Raw genomic sequence first — 19210 nt, 5'->3', positions numbered from 1 at the left:
TTTCAGTCACCTCATATCAATTTAATCAAATACAAACATGAGTACATCAGCAGCAAGACAACAAGAGGAACTGTAATTATGGAATGATATGTACACATCTCTACTCAGGATGACCTGTACCCAGATCAGCTTTTGATCCAAGATGAGACATGCAGTAATGATACTCCTATAGGACTAATGATCTTCATTAATCTGCTGCTTGGACACACCACGCACATCAAGACCTGAGGGGAATGCCACAAAGCAGGATCAAGGAGTCACACACAGTACAGCAGCTACATGTGAGCATCATACAACACCACACAGAAGCACTAGCCTGGGATCAAAACAGCTCCTGTATTAACAACACTGTTGCCAATGACAAAACATTGACATAAGCAGAAAAACAGACTGGTATCCAGGCTACAAAACACACCTAATAATATTATCATCAAGGTATTTCAAATCGTAGGGCAGTCATTCAGATAATGTAAATCAGTATTGCTGTATGAATCAGCATGGAACACACATTTTTACCGCCAACAATGATAACAGATATTGTTCTTTACTGTACAGAGGGCATTAAATGAGGACACGAATAGGGATAGTATAATTATTCAATCCAGTGATTGACTACTACTGTAAATAGCACTAGAGCCTGAGAGCCATTCTCCACCAGTAGATATGCATTAGCCTAGGCCCAAGATGTGTGGCTGATTATTAAAATAACATGCTAGTACTTGTGAAAAATGACAATGGGTAATTAGGTTTTATATCCCAAATATCAACATGCAGACAGATTGTTGTTTTACAATCGTGGTTCTGTCTAAAAACAAATCCAAAAGCAAATCCAGTGATTGAACTTAACTTGAACTATATTATATCCATAATAACCATCAATACAATTTGAGAATGCACTTTACACGTGTGGTGTAGTAGGCTACATGAGAGATGTCTAGCTTTGAGGCACCAGTAACACACAGCAATAAATAAACTCATAACACAAATACATTTGACACACAGCCACTAACATATCACCAGTCTGTTATACGTACGCAATAGAAAAATCTAATATTTTCAGACTTCAACCATATGTCATTTGTAGATAACAACATATTGCAAGTGTATGCATTGGACAAAAAGTGCTTAGCTATGATTTTGTTCTCTTAGAAATCAAACCGTAACAACTGAAGTGCAAAGAAACTAGAGATGACACGTGGTGAATAATGTTTTGGTCCACCACCAAAGTCCAAAGAGTCGTAGGTGACATTTCAATAACAACTCTACAATAGAGTCAAAATAAATCATAAAAATATGATTGGAATTAACTTGTTCTTTACAATTTATCATTTCAATTGGCAAGCCTAATCAAGAACTTCAGTTAGCAAATCAATATTAATTTGAAAATTTTTTACTAAAGAATGAAATGTCTTTCTCCACGTCTCCTACATCTGTGGTCGTCAACCGTTACCCGACAGTGAGATACCACATGTAGACTTGTTCACCAGTCGTGTGTATGTATGACTACAGGAGAGCCTATAAGCTAGGTGACTGCCAAAGTAAATGGAAACAATTGAGTAAATGAGGGATACAAAGTATATTGAATGCAGGTGCTTCCACCCAGATGTGGTTCCCGAGTTAATTTGGGGTGGCAGGGTAGCCTAGTGGTTAGAGCGTTGGACTAGTAACCAAAAGGTTGCAAGTTCAAATCCCCCAGCTGACAAGGTACAAATCTGTCGTTCTGCCCCTGAGCAGGCAGTTAACCCACCATCATTGAAAATAAGAATTTAGAATAAAGGTAAAATAAAATAAATAAATAATTAAGCAATTAACATCCCATCATGCTTAGGGTCATGTACAAAAATGCCCAGTTGCCCAATTATTTTGGCTAGCATGGTTAGAAGAAATCTTAGTGAATTTGAAAGGTGGGTCTCAATTGAGCATAGGCGATTTAAACTGTGTGTCTCAGTCACCACATCTCAACCCAATTGAACACTGGAGTGGCGCCTGAGACAGCCTTTTCAACCACCATCAACAAAACACCAAATTACAGATGTCCTGTGGAAGAATTGTGACACTTCCCTCCGAAAGAGTTCCAGAGACTTAGAATTTACGCCAAGGCGCATTGAAGCTGTTCTGGCAGCTTGTTGGCCCAATGCCCTATTAAGACAATGTTGGTGGTTCCTTTATTTTGGCAGTTATCTGTAGGCTATGAACTCTTCTGACACCTCAACTGAAACAGGGTCCACCCAGAAACAGGGCTATTCTACCCTCCACCTGCTGCTTCTATGTACAGCAGCTAACAAGCAAAGAGCCAATCAAAACAGGATGAGTTATAAGAGGTCAACTTTGGGACCTTCTTAAGTTGTGATTATATTAGAGTATTCCATCTTGGTACTGTACATACTCCAGGTTACATATCTCACTGATATTCATATAACCCCAGTACATTTTTTTATAATTTTATTTTAATTTTTTCACCTACTTTTTTTCATGCTCTGTTTGCCATAGTGAGAGCTGCAATATGATATGAGGAAGGCACTTAAATATAATATTTTTATTTGCCCGACTAGCTGTATGTGTTGTTCAGCAGGTAGCCTACACGGAGTTCATTTTACTATGGATCCATTGTTTTAAATATAATAAACCAAAGAATATAGGGAATTATATATGCACAATAACATTTTAGTTGAAGTTCCAAATGTTGTTCCAGAGTGACCTACTGTTGGTAAGGGGGATCCATAAAACTAACAAAAAAATGCTCTTTCATAGTCCTGATACAGCACGCATACCTTCGTCCTCTTCAAGGCGTCTCTATTCCAAATCTTTCCATCCATATCGGGAGCCAGAGTACAGCTCTTCATCAGAACATTTAGTCACCAAGAGGGACAAGGGCAGGCAAGAAAGGCCTGGTGTTTCTAGGTTCTGTGGATGTTACTATTGTTGTGGTGGTTGTTCTTGTGGACATTACCACCTCCTCTCAGGATGACGGCCACCGGTAAGCTCTCACCTGATAGGTGGATGGAGCTCCATGATGCTCCATCAACAATGACCTTCAGGACACCACTGGAGTCATGTCCCAGAGCTGTTGACACAAACATAAAGGTGTATAAAAAAAACAATGCCTCCTTCATATGTGGATATCATTAAATGGTCATTGTATCAATGCCTCCTATTCCTGTATTAGGCTGCAAATCCAACTGATATTTTTCTCACTAATTGGTCTTCCCTCAATCAGCTCAACTCTGAAAAATATCTGATGTGAAAAGATCTGTGATTGGTCAAAAGACCAGTTAGTGGAAAAAAGATCAGAATTGGGCTGCCTATCTAAACGCTGCCTTAAGAGACATCGTGTTTGTCTCACCTTGACGACCTTGTCTGCCCCAGAGGTCAGTAGCCAGCCCATGGTAGGCTCGTAGTGCATGTAAACTATGCTGTGTTTGCTGTCATGGAATGTCGCCGTGGGCGCCCGGCTGTAAGACATGGGGAGGGGGCAAAATAGTGTTATCACCATGGGAATTAAAGTATAGGATAATATGTGATGACCAGAGGATGATATTTAAGGCTTTTTTGTGCATGCATGTTACTCACTCCTCGTCTGTGATGGACTCGTGGCAGCTGTCACACACCCGCACCTCAAACTCGAAGCCCATGAGAGGGATGGTGGAGCGCTTGGCCGAGCACTTCCCACACACTGCCTGCCCACACTTCCTGCAGTGGTGCTGGGGAGAGGAGACAGGAGACATTGAGCCTTGGGTTCAGCCTACAGATAAGGCCAATGTGAATATATCTCACTTGCCCTCACACATGTAGTCACAAACAGCAGAGGCCACACCAGGTCTATGTTTCTGCATTTCACACTGCCATAGAGGGGTTCACTGTAAAGTCTACACCTGTAGTATTTGGTGCATGTGACAAATACAATTTGGTTGTTTAGCAACAAAACTGATGCGTGAAAACAATTATGGGGCAAACAGGCAGGGTTGGCCATTTTGTCTCCAATGTTTATTGAAAACATAAATACATTTGCACAATGAGCCCTTGTCTCTCACCTACATCACATTTTGGCCAAATTAGCAGACAAGAGTACATCAGTCAAAACAAGACATGGTATCAAGAACAAGATTAAACGAGCCATGATTCCCCATGGCAGCTTCTTGTCACTGTTGCGAGCTATCTAGCCACCTAGAAAAACAACACAAACTTCTGCTCCATTGAAGAGCGAGCATTGTTTGTGACCGAGCCAGTTTATAGGAACATTTACGTTTTTCTCCTGCCCTCTTGTGGACAATATGTGAACTACATCCCACAGTGACAGTATGGTGCCCACTGTACCTGTCGCAGGCCGATTTTCTTACTGTCCCACATCTGTTTGAAGTTCCAGAAGAATGGCTGCTCACACTTCTGACACGAATCACTGTCCAGCCACTCTGGGGTCTGAGGGAACACAGACAGGTTAAATACAGACTCTAAATACTACTCTAGTCAGATTTTCCTTACTAAATCCTACTTTTAACCACCAGGAGCTTTAAAAGGAAACTAACCCAGATTAAGTGGTTAGGTATAACGTAAGTGAGAGAAAGAACCAGTCAGAGCCACAGGTAGTCTACACTGAACACTCATTTGCATTCAGTACATTACCATTCTGAATTTCATTCAGAGTTTGTCATTCTCTCTCTGTACGTGTTCACATTTCAGGTATCCCTCCATGGTGACAGAAACAGCCAGACAAAGCACTCTGCCATACCATGCTGTCAATGACAGAGGTGACAATGCACTCACAGAGCTGTGACTGGCCCATATCTAGGGCTAGACAGATTCTACGGAAGAAAGGTGTGCTTATGTCTGAGTGACACAACCCGGCCCTGTGCTCCAGCTAATCCTATACACAGCCCTGCCCAACACTCAGGCCTCACTGCAGATTTAGCTCCATAGCACATTCATTCTCCTTCCCTCACCCACTCTCTCCCTGAAAGTCCTTTGCATCCAAGTTGCTTAAGTCTGTGGGGTGTGTGTGAACCTTCGAACCCCCTCTGGTGACAATATGTGCCAGGAACTCAACCGGTCTACTTCACACACACACACACGTCTCACAGCCTTGAGGTTTAGTCTTCCTCCCTCCTTCTGATCCATCCTCCATCTTTATCAGTTCATCCCTCCCTCACCTCCTGTCTGGTCACGTCCATGTTCCAGATGACGATGCCTCCATCTGAGCTGCAGGAGATCAGCTGACGTGTATGTGGCGCGTAGCATAGGCCCTGGACCTTCTCACTGCATTGTTAACACACACACGTAAAGAGAATGTGGTACAGAAATAGTGTAGATTCCCCCCACCACCGGAATGACATCCTTGGGTGTGACATAAGTCACTTTCAAACGCTCCCAAAAACATAACTGACCGTGAAACATCCAGGAGTTATGGATAATGAAGCGCCCTAAAGGAGACTACCAAGGACATTTCAACAGTTTCTAAGACTATCATATTGATTAAAGGCCCAGGTGCAGTCAGATGTGATTATCCTGTGGTTTTATAGAACATTTCCACACTATGAGGTTGGTATAATACTGTGAAATTGTGAAAATTATGATAAAGCCCTTTTCGTGTTAAGAGCTGTTTGAAAAGACCGCCTGAAATTTCCACCTATTTTGGTGGGATGGATTTTGGCCTGCCTGGTGACATCACATCATTAATTAATAAACTAATAAGTGTTCCAAACCTCTGTCAATTACAGTTGCTTTTCCCCTCCCCCCCTTTATACGGTCTGATATACCACAGCTGTCAGCCAATCAGAATTCAGGACTCGAAACAAGCAGTTTATAATGGGGTTTTTATACTACAATGGAGACTACATTTGAAGACTGTATTGGAGGACTCTATTGAGGTTCAGTGTGTGAATCTTACTTGTGTCCCTGAAGTTCAATAGCGGTGCCTTTGCCTCCCCCGATGTCCCACATGATGATGGAGTGATCGGCGCTGCCGGAGAACAACACTCTCTGGACCGGGTCCCAACACAGAGCTGTCACATTGCCTAAAGACAGCAGAACACAACACACACATTCCTCAGCTCATCACTGGATCTTAAACTTGACCTGGTCAAGTGGAACAAAAACAAGAAACTAAAAGGTCTCAATTATTAGAAAGTGGACAAAAGCAAATTCAAGTTGAAATTAACTAACCTCTCAATAACTGCCAAGTCTTTTGCTTTTAATGAACCACAATTCATCCATCTTGAGCACCCTTTTGTGTCTAATTCAAAGAGAAATATGTTCCAGTGCTTTTCACCGGCAGATATTTGCATAATGACAAACATGTGTAACCCCACTGATAACAGATAGGCCTGGAATAGTGGTGCTGTCAGCAGCATTGTCAGTCACAAGCTCTTCTGTAAATATAGGAAGTAGGAGATGTGAGAGTGCTAAAACAACTGACCCCAGATCAGAACAGAGGGTTTCTAAATAGCTGTGAGGGTAGTCCTCTGGAGTATACAATGTCCCACACTACCTCTAGCCCTGCTGGCAGGTGGCCCGAGTGGACATGAGGGACGGTCAGTTAGGGTGAAAACATGGAAATAAAAAGTGGGTAGTAGACCGATTTAGAAAATCTCCAAAGGTTTAAAATAGTATGTGTGCTTTCTTTCAAATATTTAGGGGCTTTAATTTGCTTCCTCTGTGTATTGAAACCAATGAAGGAGTCCCAAATGGTGGTGTTTCAAGGCTGGGGGAGGATGGGGTACTAGGGGTTAGGGGACGAGTGTTGTTTTGCAACATGGGGTGTAGTAGTAATACCGGTGTGTCCTTTGAAGGTGGTGACCAGACTACAGCTGTCCAGCTCCAGCTTGAGGATGGTCACCTGACCAGAGTAGTCGCCCACAAAGGCGTGCCTCGTCTCCACGTCGAACCTGGGAGGGGCAGGGTCAAGGATGCCAATGATCGTTTAACTGAACTGTTTGCGTCGGAGCAACTTCACGGATTTGCACACACTGTATTTATTCTATTCAATCAGTGTTTCCTGGTTGAAACCTACTCGTATGTGGTTCATTCTATTCAGTGAAGGACTGACTGCCCTACACCTCTTACATTTCCAACAAAAACAACCCACATCAGATAAAACTTACCACAGTTAACTGTTCATTAGCTACAAAATCATACGTATTTAGTCTCTGAACTCAAGAGACCTTTCAGTGAGAGGCCAAAATGATAAATAAAATCAATCAAAAGAGAGAAAACAATAAGACAAACCTTCTCAGAACACACATTTCTCCTCCTGAAAAGGGTTCCTGTACTAATCTGATCCCAGGTCAACTCAGAACCGTGGTTGTTTAGAAACATTTGCTGGATGAAATACTAAATAAACACATTCCAAGTAGTTCATTTCAAGAATTTTGAATAACATAAAAAATATAATACAAATTATTTCACCTTTATTTAACCAGTTAGGCCAGTTGCAGTGCGACAAAAACAACAGAGTTACACATGGAATAAACAAACGGACAGTCAATAACAATAGAAAAATCTATGTACAGTGTGTGCAAATGTAATAATGACTTCTCTGGGTTTGTAAAAAGGTATACAAAACCAAAACAAACAAAATGGTTGCCATATGAATGCCACGAAGAAATCAGATTTTTTGTTGTTGTTGTACTTAACATTGGAATTGTTTATCCCGGTCTTTGAAGCATAAGTCAGTCTCAAGACCTCACAGAGCTAGTTGATATCGAGAGCCCACCACAGCAGAGTGGACCCAGACCTTTTATCTTGCCATTACGGAAATCTCCCGGAACATTGCCTTGGGCAACATGACTGAAGGCTATCGTTAGCGTTCCCAATTAAGAAAAGCTACTGGGACGCTTACCTGGCTCCCTCTGGTCTACTGCATCGTAGGAGAAAGCGCAAGAGGGCCACATCCTCCCATAACGCCTCAAATATATACTTGTTTGAGGTGAAGGAGACCCAGTCGAGTGCGCTGTTACCACTTGAAATGTTGTCTGTGGCTTTGGACTTCACACACAGGTAGTTCTTGTTAAGATATTTGCTACATAGCAACTAGAGCTGGGAATTACCTCACAATACAATATTATCACGATACTTAGGTGCCAATACAATATGTATTGCGATTCTTATGATTTGATATTGCGATTTAATGTCTCAAACATTTTGCTCACTATATGTCTTCTGCTGAGAGACAAGACAGCATGAGAAAACTAGTTTTGATCAGTCAGGGAAGTAAAAGTACTGAAAACATGTTGGCTCAGTATTTAAAAAGAAGATGGAGAACAAAAGTTATAGGATGAAAAATAGCCAACGCTACCTACAGTAGCATATTATTTGAAATCTTAATTTTTTACAAATTGATACTTGGAATCAAATATCATCCCAAAATAATATTGCGATATGTAACTGTAGTGATTTGTTTTCCCCAATCAGCAACAGCATGTGAATGGAATGGAATGAATAGAGGAATGTGGTTTGTAAAAGATGAAGGATACTGCAGTCCAGAGACCCAGGCGGTGGTGCGGTATAACCCCAGCTGTGTTCCACTCTCAGAGCAGTGCCAGGTGAAGTTCTTGTCCTGTCCTGTACTGAGGACCCACTCCATCTCCAATACAAACAGCACCACTGTCACTCTGCCCTGGTGGGCTGATACAGAACACACACAATGTCATGATAAACAAAAAATACTGGTCATATAATGTACAAAAAAAGTAGACGGATTGGTGTTCTTTGCATCCTTTAAAATGGATAAAAACAGACAAGATGGCAGTCGTACAGTAGAGCAGTTGGCAGCAAGCTCAATAGTTGTACATTGCTTTCAGAGGCTTTGTAGCTAAAACCAACCAAAGCGCCATGAATAGAAAAAAATCCATTATTTTGCCATGTTTCATCCCTTCCTGCCATTGACCAGAGTCAGCTGAGTCACACAAAGAACACAGCCTGTGGCCACACTTCCCATCTCACCCTGATAGGTCTGTGCCGGGGTCATCTTGTTGTAGTCTTCTGACAGGATGAACTCCTGAAACACAGGAAGTATGTCACTCACTGGTTTTCCCAAGAGAAAGCATAGTATTTCTTTGATATGGGCATACTTTTAGGTCAAAATTACACAACGCTTGGAATTACCTTCTGACTCAAAAGGAAGAGCTTAGGTTTAGCAAAGTATATCCATGTTAGTTTTAGGCTATGAATCCCATAAGGAAACCCAGGTCTACACTTCCTGTAGATAGACATATTTAGTATCCATGTGTTGATTGATCCACCTAACTACTTAGCCAATCACGCAGAAGATTAGGTTACTCAGAGATGCAACCCCTCTGGCAGTATTGATCAGTGCTGTTGTATGGAGAAGCAAAGACTCAGTGCAAAAGAGCGCGAGAGCAAGAGACAGTAGCTAGCTACTTAGTGACCCGCTAAATGTTAAACATGAAATCATGACTTGAACCAACACAACCAGACCCCAATCTGGCCCTGGGGTACGAGTTTTAGTATGTGTATCAGGCTTGACTGGGGGATAAGGCTGGATGCTTGGTATAAAAGTATGACGCCCAATTTTTTACATTTTTTATTTTACCTTTATTTTACTAGGCAAGTCAGTTAAGAACAAATTCTTATTTTCAATGACGACCTAGGAACAGTGGGTTAACTGCCTGTTCAGGGGCAGAACGACAGACCTCCTTGTCAGTTAGGAGATTCGAACTTGCAACCTTTCGGTTACTAGTCCAACGCTCTAACCACTAGGCTACCCTGCCGCCCCAATCATGAGTATCTTAGAGAACAGAAACAGTCACTTACGGAGATGATTCCATTCTCCATCCCCATAGACAGCCTCCTGGTCTCTGGGTTAAAGGACATACAGGAGCAGGAATCTAGGAAGAGAAAGGAACTAAACTAAGAAAACGCCCATACAAGTGTGGGGTGTCTCCTCTCTCCAGTGCCATGTGCATTGAGGGGGAAATCACTGACTGGGCTGGTGACTACATGATGGAATTTCAGTGATTGCACAACATGCAGAAAGAAAAAACAAGTAGGGAACATGTCAAAATGAAGATGATTACTTGCAGTACACTTTAGGAAATGGAACTGAAGAGGGTGGTGACTTCCTGAATAACTTAAGACAGACTTTCCAGACAGGCACATGCATAGGCTTATCTCTAGGAATCCCAATTTGGAATGCATTTAAAAAAACTTAAGCCTGCCAGGCACAATGCACCAATTAGTCATTTAAGGCCCAGTGCAGTCAAGTGATTTTCCTGTGTTTTATACATTTCCACACTATGGAGGTTGGAATAGCCTAATACTGTGAAATTGTGAACAATATGATAATGGACAATTAGTGTAAGAGCTGTTTGAAATGTTAGCCTGTTTTGGTGAGATGGAGTTTAGCCGAGATTGAGTTTAGGCCTAGCTGGTGACTAGAGCTAGGACAATAAACCGAAAATGATTGACAACGTCCAAACTAGAAACTTCAGAAAGTATTCAGACCCCTCGACTTTCTACATTGTTAGGCTTACTCTCGAATGTATAATTTTTTTTTTTAAATCCTCAATCTAACCCTAATGACAAAGCGAAAACAGGTTTGTAGAAATGTTTTGCAAATGTGTATTACAAATTTAAAAAACAAATAGCTTATTTACATTAGTATTCAGAACCTTTTGCTATGTGACGCGTAATTGAGCTCAGGTGCATTCTGCTTCCATATATCACTCTTGAGATGTTTCCACAACTGGATTGGAGTCAACCTGTGGTAAATTCAATTGAATGGACATGATTTGGAAAAGCACACACACACCTGTCTATATAAGGTCCCACAGTTCACAGTGCATGTCAGAGCAAACACCAAGCCATGAATGAGGTCGAAGTAATTGTCCGTAGAGCTCCGAGACAGGATTGTGTCGAGGCACAGATCTGGGGAAGGGTACCAAAACATTTCTGCAGCATTGAAGGTTCCCAAGAACATAGTGGCCTCCATTACTAAATGGAAGAAGATCGGGGGAGAAGGGCCTTGGTCAGGGAGGTGACCAATAATCTGTGGAGGTGGGAGAACCTTCCATCCCTACGGTGAAGTATGGTGATGGCAGCATCATGCTGTGGGGATGTTTTTCAGCGGCAGGGAATGGGAGACTAGTCAGGATCGAGGGAAAGATGAACAGAGCAAAGTAGAGATCCTTGAATAAAACCTGCTTCAGAGTGCTCAAGACCTCAAGACTGGGGTGAAGGTTCACCTTCCAACAGGACAATGACCCTAAGCACACTGTCAAGATAATGCAGGAGTGGCTTCAGGACATTTCTCTGAATGTCCTTGAGTAGCCCAGCCAGAGCCCGGACTCGAACCCGATCAAACGTCTCTGGAGAGACCTGAAAATAGCTGTGCAGTGACGCTCCCCATCCAATCTGACAGAGCTTGAGAGGATCTGCAGAGAAGAATGAGAGAAACTCCCCAAATACAGGTGTGCCAAGCTTGTTACGTCATACCCAAGAAGACTCAAGGCTGTAATCACTGCCAAAGGTGCTTCAACAAAGTACTGAGTAAATGGTCTGAATACTTATGTAAATGTCATTTCAGTTTAGATGCAACATTTTTTTAAATACTTTTTGCTTTGTCATTATGGGGTATTGTATGTAGTTGATGACGGGGAAAAAACAATGTAATACATTTTAGAATAAGGATGTAACGTAACAAAATGTGGAAAAAGTCAAGGGGTCTGAATACTTTCCAAATGCACTGTATCATGGACATTTTGCTGATATTGTTCATTATGATAAATAACCTACAGGGCCCTACTAAAGATATGTGAAGCTCGAAATGAAAGAAGTTTGCTAATATGGGTGATTATCAATTGTCCCATTAACAGCTACATCATTCAATGCAGTAGTTAAGGGTAATATAAAAAAATGTAAAAAAAAAAAAAATGTTGCACATGGTATAAACTTATTGTTAAATGTATCAGTGATATTCAGTCAATTTAACTTGATATGGATTTTTGTCCATATCGCCCAGTTCTACTGGTGACATCCCCAGACAGTACATTAGTTAATAGACAATAAGAGTGTTCCAAACCTCTGTCAATAACAGCTAGTTTTGTTCTGCCAACACTGAAGCTGTATTTTGACTATTTTAATTGAATTAAGGTACTTAATTGTTACTCAGAAATTATTCTTTTTAAAATATTTTTTAACCCCTTTTTTCCCCAATTTCGTGGTATCCAATTGTTAGTAATTACTATCTTGTCTCGTCGCAATGGACCTCCCGGTCGCGGCCGCCTGTGACAGAGCCTGGGCGCGAACCCAGAGTCTCTGGTGGCGCAGCTAGCTAGCGCTGATAGAGATACAAATGGCTGCAATTGGACCTTTAAAACATTGGGTCAAACTGAAATATAGACTAAATGGTTGTTTAACTCATTCAAACTGGAACAGACGTTAAAACCACACAGGCAGAAGAGCTGTTGACAAAATGAGGCCAATGGAATAGCTAGGTGCCTAACTAGTTATAAGCATTTTGCTAAACCAGCGATAACATCTGCAAAATATGTGTACGCGACCAATCATTTTTTATAAGTAGGGCAAATCCATGCCAGAGTAACCCTAAGATATTTTGGTATCTCAGATTGTTCTAGCAATTATCACAAACTTCACTGGTAGGAAGTATGACTAAGATGGTTTTTACATTTGTAGCACAAACAATTTTTGAGAAAATCGTGATAAAAGTGGCCATAGAGTACCACAGTACGAGTCATAATACTCATAACCTGGGAACGGTTCCAATTGTTTTTCCACCACTCATTTTTCCCCCATAGAGGATTTATTTAATGTTTTTCTATTTTAGGTCCTATTTAGACCAATACATGCCTACTGTAAAACCCTATGAGCCGTGATTGGTTCATGATACAGACAACATCCTGGTGTCATTATACTCCTTATAGTGTGCTCTGAAATTTGGAGGTCTAGATTCTGAAATACATATTTTCACATTAATTTCCTGAACATTAAAAATAATGTAAATATCTCAACTACCCTTTTTGATTTGGCTTATTTTCTGAGAAATGGTTTGGAACAATATACTGTAGTGGGAATTTGAATGTTCGTGCTTTTCTTACAACTAATATTGTTGTTCTATTCATGTGCTGTTCTCTAAACCAATTTCTGTGTTCATGCAAGTGGCTGAGTTTTACAAATCCTCACTTATCAGTAGCTGCAATTTGGCAGTACGCCCAGACGTTTTGAGAACAAACTAACGATATCTCAGTTTCAAGTTCTCAGCTTAGAGAGAAGCCTTGTGAGGTGTTGATAGGTCACATGAATGAAACAAAATGGTAATGATTAATGAATTATGCAAATATAACTTGTCTGTGTATAGCCGTATATCAGACAACTGCTGGGTCTACCCAAGGAGGAGCTCCTGATTGACATGTGTACTTTGGTGCATTGAGTTGGTTGGAACCTCTCCTGCGCACTGACAATGACTCATTCAAGATTGAAATTGAGTGTCCCTATGTGTAAGAATTTTTCCACACCAATTCTCTTCAAACATCAAATTTCCAGTGGGTTCTCTGTTACTTTACATTTCATACATAGAAATTGACCATAGGTCATTAACCAATCACAATCCTCTTTTAGGATTGCACATTCAGCAGAGGATTCTCTTTGAATCCATTTATTGTTGGTGGTGCTCAAACTTCAGAATTAGCAGAGAGCCCACTCTGGAAATGTTATACTTTTATTGTATATTGTTCCAAACAATACGTCTTAAAATTAACTAAATCACAAAGGGTACTTTTGAGATATTCATGTTATGTTTAATAAATTAATGTGAAGATGAATTTCGAAATCTAGACTAGAGGTCGATCGATTATGATTTTTCAAAGCCAATACCGATTATTGGAGGACCAAAAAAAGCTGATACCGATTAAATCAGCCGATTTTTAAAATTTGTAATAATGACAATTACAACAATACTGAATTACCACTTATTTTAACTTAATATAATACATCAATAAATTCAATTTAGCCTCAAATAAATAATGAAACATGTTCAATTTGGTTTAAATAGTGCAAAAACAAAGTGTTGGAGAAGAAAGTAAAAGTGCAATATGTGCCATGTAAGAAAGCTAATGTTTCAGTTCCTTGCTCAGAACATATGAAAGTCTTCAATATTCCCAGGTAAGACGTTTTAGGTTGTAGTTATTATAGGACTATTTCCCTCTATACCATTTGTATTTCATTAACCTTGACTATTGGATGTTCTTATAGGCACTTTGGTATTGCCAGTGTAACAGTATAGCTTCCTTCTCCTCGCTCCTACCTGGGCTCGAACCAGGAACACATCAACAACAGCCACCCTGGAAGCAGCATTACCCATGTAGAGCAAGGGGAACAACCACTCCAAGTCTCAGAGCGAGTGACGTTTGAAACACTATTAGCGCGCACCCTGCTAAGTAGCTAGAATCACCAGCCTAATCTCGGGAGTTGATAGGCTTGAAGTCATAAACAGCTGCTGGCAAACGCACGAAAGTGCTGTTTGAATGAATGCTTACAAGCCTGCTGGTGCCTACCATCGCTCAGTCAGACTGCTCTATCAAATCATAGACTTAGTTATAACATGATAACACACAGAAATACGAGCATTAGGTCATTAATATGGCCGAATCCGGAAACTATCATCTCGAAAACAAAACGTTTATTCTTTCAGTGAAATACGGAACCGTTCCGTATTTTATCTAACGGGTGGCATCCGTAAGTCTAAATATTCCTGTTACATTGCACAACCTTCAATGTTATGTCATAATTATGTAAAATTCTGGCAAATTAGGCGGCCCAAACTGTTGCATATACACTGACCTCTGCGTGCAATGAACGCAAGAGAAATGACACAATTTCCTCTGGTTAATATTGCCTGCTAACCTGGATTTATTTTAGCTAAATATGCAGGTTTAAAAATATATACTTCTGTGTATTGATTTTAAGAAAGGCATTGATGTTTATGGTTAGGTACACATTGGAGCAATGATACGCACCGCATCGACTATATGCAACGCAGGACACGCTAGATAAACTAGTAATATCAGATAAACTAGTAATATCATCAACCATGTGTAGTTTAGTGATTAAGATTGATTGATTGTTTTTTATAAGATAAGTTCAATGCCAGCTAGCAACTTACCTTGGCTTACTGCATTCGCGTAACAGGCAGTCTCCTCGTGGAGTGCAACGTAATCAGGTGGTTAGAGCATTGGACTAGTTAACTGTAAGGTTGCAAGATTGTCAGCTCGGGGGATTCAAGGTAAAAATTTGTTCTGCTCCTGAACGAGGCAGTTAACCCACCGTTCCTAGGCCGTCATTGCAAATAAGAATGTGTTCTTAACTGATTTGCCTAGTTAAATAAAGATTAAATAAAGGTGTAAAAAAATTAAATAAAAAAATCATTTAAAATCGGCCAAATTGGTGTCCAAAAATACAGATTTATGATTGTTATGAAAACTTGAAATCGGCCCTAATTAATAGGCCATTCCGATTAATCGGTCGACCTCTAATCTAGACATACTCCATGTGTTAGAGCACATTATAAAGGAGTATAATGACAAAGATGTTGTACGGATCATAAAGTCTTACAGGAGGCATGTATAGGTCAAAATAGGACCTAAAATGGCAAAATATCATGATTTTCCCAAAAAATAGTTTGGGATACAAATGTAAAAAACATATTAAACATTCTTCCTCCCAATGAAGTTCTAAGGTGAGAATTGCCAGAACAATCAGAGATACCAAACATTTCCACTCCTGCCGTCGTGGAATCGCCCAGTAAGACATGAGAGGTGATGACTCACCTGGCATTGTGTGGTAAATGCTGGGCCAGTACTGGCCACTGTCTCTCTTCAGCCATATCCGGATCGTCCTGCGGGTCACATAAAGCCATTCTGGTTATGTATTGGTCACGACTATCAAACTGCCGTAGGCACCACCATGTCAGAGAGGTATTGACTAAAATACATTTGCATATAATAAACTCAGCAAAAAAATAAACTTTCCTTTTTCAGGTCCCTGCTTTCAAAGATAATTTGTAAAAATCCAAATAACTTCACAGATCTTCATTGTAAAGGGTTTAAACACTGTTTCCCATGCTTGTTCAATGGACCATAAAAATTCATGAACATGCACCTGTGGAACAGTCATTAAGACACTAACAGCTTACAGACAGTAAGCAATTAAGGTCACAGTTAGGGCACTAAAGAGGCATTTCAACTGACTCTGAAAAACACCAAAACTAAGATGCCCAGGGTCCCTGCTCATCTGCGTGAACATGCAGCAAGGAGGCATGAGGACTGCAGATGTGGCCAGGGCAATAAATGGCCGTACTTTGAGACACAAAAGACAGCGCAACAGGGAGACAGGACAGACAGCTGATCGTCCTCGCAGTGGCAGACCACGTGGAACACCACACAGGATCGGTACATCCAAACATCACACCTGCGGGACAGGTACAGGATGGCAACAACAACTGCCTGAGTTAGACCAGGAATGCACAATCCCTCAATCAGTGCTCAGACTGTCCGCAATAGGCTGAGAGAGGCTGGACTGAGGGGCTTGTAGGCCTGTTATAAGGCAGGTCCTCACCAGACATCACCGGCAACAACGTCACCTATGGGCACAAACCCACCGTCACTGGACCAGACAGATCTGGCAAAAAGTGCTCTTCACTGATGAGTTGCGGTTTTGTCTCACCTGGGGTGATGGTTGGATTCGAGTTTATCGTCGAAGGAATGAGCGTGGAGAATCCATCATGGTCTGGGGCGGTGTGTCACTGAGTCATCAGACTGAGCTCGTTGTCATTGCAGGCAATCTCAATGCTGTGCGTTGCAGGGAAGACATCCTCCTCCCTAATGTGATACCCTTCCTCCAGGCTCATCCTGACATTACCCTCCAGCATGACAATGCCACCAGCCATACTGCTTGTTCTGTGCTAGATTTCCCGCAAGACAGGAATGTCAGTGTTCTCCCATGGCCAGCGATGAGCCCGGATCTCAATCCCATTGAGCACGTCTGGGAGCTGTTGGATCGGAGGGTGAAGGCGAGGGCTATTCCCCCCAGAATTGTCCAGGAACTTGCAGGTGCCTTGGTGGAAGAGTGGGGTAACATCTCAAAGCAAGAACTGGCAAATCTGGTGCAGTCCATGAGGAGATGCACTGCAGTACTTAATGCAGCTGGTGGCCACACCAGATACTAACTGTTACGTTTGATTTTGACCCCCCCCCCCCACCCTTTGTTCAGGGACACATTCTATTTCTGTCAGTCACATACCTTTGGAACTTGTTCAGTTCCATGTCTCAGTTGTTGAATCTTGTTATGTTCCTACAAATATATACACGTTAAGTTTGCTGAAAATAAACACAATTGACAGTGAGAGGTCGTTTCATTTTTTGCTGAGTTTCAATCTCTGCGTCTTTTCATAACAGGTTATGAGAACTTATGCAGCAGGTTAGAAGAGAGCGGAGGAACGCTCAACTCCGTTCGCTTATATCGAGGCGGAGTTGACTATCGATATCTGGTCGCGCGATTTGCTAGGAACAACATTGAGTCACCTGTCGATACTTGTAAAAATGTCAAATCTGAAAAGTATTGTAATTATGCTTGTCCTGTACTACTGTGGGGTTCATACTTTTAGAGAATAAAACCACCGACCTTTTCCTCATAAATCGGTGGATATATTTGAAAAAAAGTCATGACAAGTAATAATTTCAGAACCCGGCGGAAAGACCGCAATTGTAGGTACTGGCAGGCCTAACAGTTAACAGAATTTACATTTTTACAAGCATTGACTGATGGTGACGCATTGTTATTGCTAGCAAATGGCGCAACCAGTTATCAATACTCAACTCCGTCTCGAAGTAAGAACGGAGTTGCGCGTTCCTCAGTTAGGATACCGAGGTTATAGTTTGGTTTAGGGCTAGAGAAAATGCTCTCCTAACCTGCTACAAAAATGACTTCGTATCTTAGTAGCGTGAAAAGATGGTAATTTGTCTCCGTTTTAACGCCGACCATGATGACGGTAACGAGTAGCGATAGGGAGCTTATAGTGCCAGTACATGTTTGCGTTGCTATAAATAGTGCACAATCTGTAATATTATATTTGACCTACTGTGGTCACATATTTGACATGGTCTCAAACAGTATCATCCTACCTGTCCTCTGAGACGCTGATCACCCCGTCCTCCTTTGGAATTATGACCGCTGTGTTCACAACATCTTGGGAAGCTTCGATTTTGTTGAGCAGAACAGGAGTCCGAGTCTGCGGTTTGGGTTGTATTTCTGCCGCCATTCCGGAGGTATAGGCCTAGCTGCTTTGCTGGTTTTGGCTATCCGTAACATAACGCCCTAGTCGAGCCGCAAAAGTGTTTTGTAGCAGCACTTTGAACACAGCATACCGTGTGTTGTGACAGCCAAAGACGCTGCAAGTCAGCTGACCACGGAGTTCTTCTTTGGGATTGGTTGGCAGATTGAATCCAACGTTAAGGTGCAAACACCGCCACCTACTGTACTGGAGTGTAAGCCCAGTCATGGCCAACCTACATTAAATTATGTTCATTATTCCTCTTACTCTAAGTGAAAGAGCCCTAGACACCACCTCTTCCTTTGCTGACCAGTGCAAGCAATACAATTGCCTCCCCTTAATACTAGCATCCCACTCCCTTTGCCAAAGATTGAGCACTTTTCCCCGGATCAAGGACTTGACATCCAGCGACCAAGCGGGACCCGAATATCTACCCCTCTCCTCACAGCACTCTTAGCTAGAATGTCAGTAGAATGGCCTTACTGAAGAGCTCAGTGGCACAGTCATAGGATGCCACCTTTCCAACAAGTCAGTTTCTGCCCTCCTAGAGCTGCCCCGGTGAACTGTAAGTACTGTTATTGTGATGTAGAAACAATTAGGAGCAACACAAAGTTGTAGGCCACACAAGCTCACAGAACGGGACCGCCAAGTGCTGAAGCATGTAAAAATCATCTGTCCTCTGGAAACAATGTCAGCACAAGAACTGTTCATCGAGAGCTTCATGAAATGGGTTTCCATGGTCAAGCAGACGAACACAAGCCTAAGATCACCATGCGCAATGCCAAGCATCGGCTGGAGTGGTACAAAGCTTGCCACCCTTGGACTCTGAAGCAGTGGAAACACGTTCTCTGGAGTGTTGAATCATGCTTCACCATCTGGCAGTCTGACGGATTAATCTGGGTTTGGTGGAGGAGG

At 41.7% G+C, this 19210-nt stretch overlaps 1 protein-coding gene across 3 annotated transcripts; it reads right to left on the bottom strand.

Annotated features, from left to right (window-relative positions):
• Positions 1-18451, bottom strand: LOC110501728 (WD repeat and FYVE domain-containing protein 2). 3 transcript variants are annotated; one of them, XM_036959097.2, is made up of 12 exons: positions 18147-18451; positions 15795-15862; positions 9766-9839; positions 8935-8989; positions 8466-8616; positions 6766-6878; positions 5882-6008; positions 5145-5250; positions 4315-4416; positions 3571-3701; positions 3344-3452; positions 1-3064 (listed from the first exon to the last, which is right to left on the bottom strand). In XM_036959097.2, exons 1-12 carry the CDS (start codon positions 18281-18283, stop codon positions 3035-3037), a joined length of 1203 nt encoding a protein of 400 aa, XP_036814992.1. In that variant the 5' UTR covers positions 18284-18451; the 3' UTR covers positions 1-3034. The 3 variants fall into 3 exon arrangements, with proteins under 3 accessions (XP_036814992.1, XP_090072041.1, XP_090072042.1); XM_090215915.1 differs by lacking the exon at positions 18147-18451 and adding an exon at positions 17266-17455; XM_090215916.1 differs by lacking the exon at positions 9766-9839 and having other exon boundaries at positions 18147-18442.
• Between the last annotated feature and the right edge of the window lie 759 nt (positions 18452-19210).

This window comes from Oncorhynchus mykiss, chromosome 22 (genome assembly GCF_057628025.1).
Source record: "Oncorhynchus mykiss isolate SJ-2025 chromosome 22, ASM5762802v1, whole genome shotgun sequence".
NCBI classification, from domain to species: domain Eukaryota; kingdom Metazoa; phylum Chordata; class Actinopteri; order Salmoniformes; family Salmonidae; genus Oncorhynchus; species Oncorhynchus mykiss.
The sequence above is the reverse complement of the archived record's forward strand: the minus strand, read 5'-3'. Positions and strand labels throughout refer to the sequence as shown.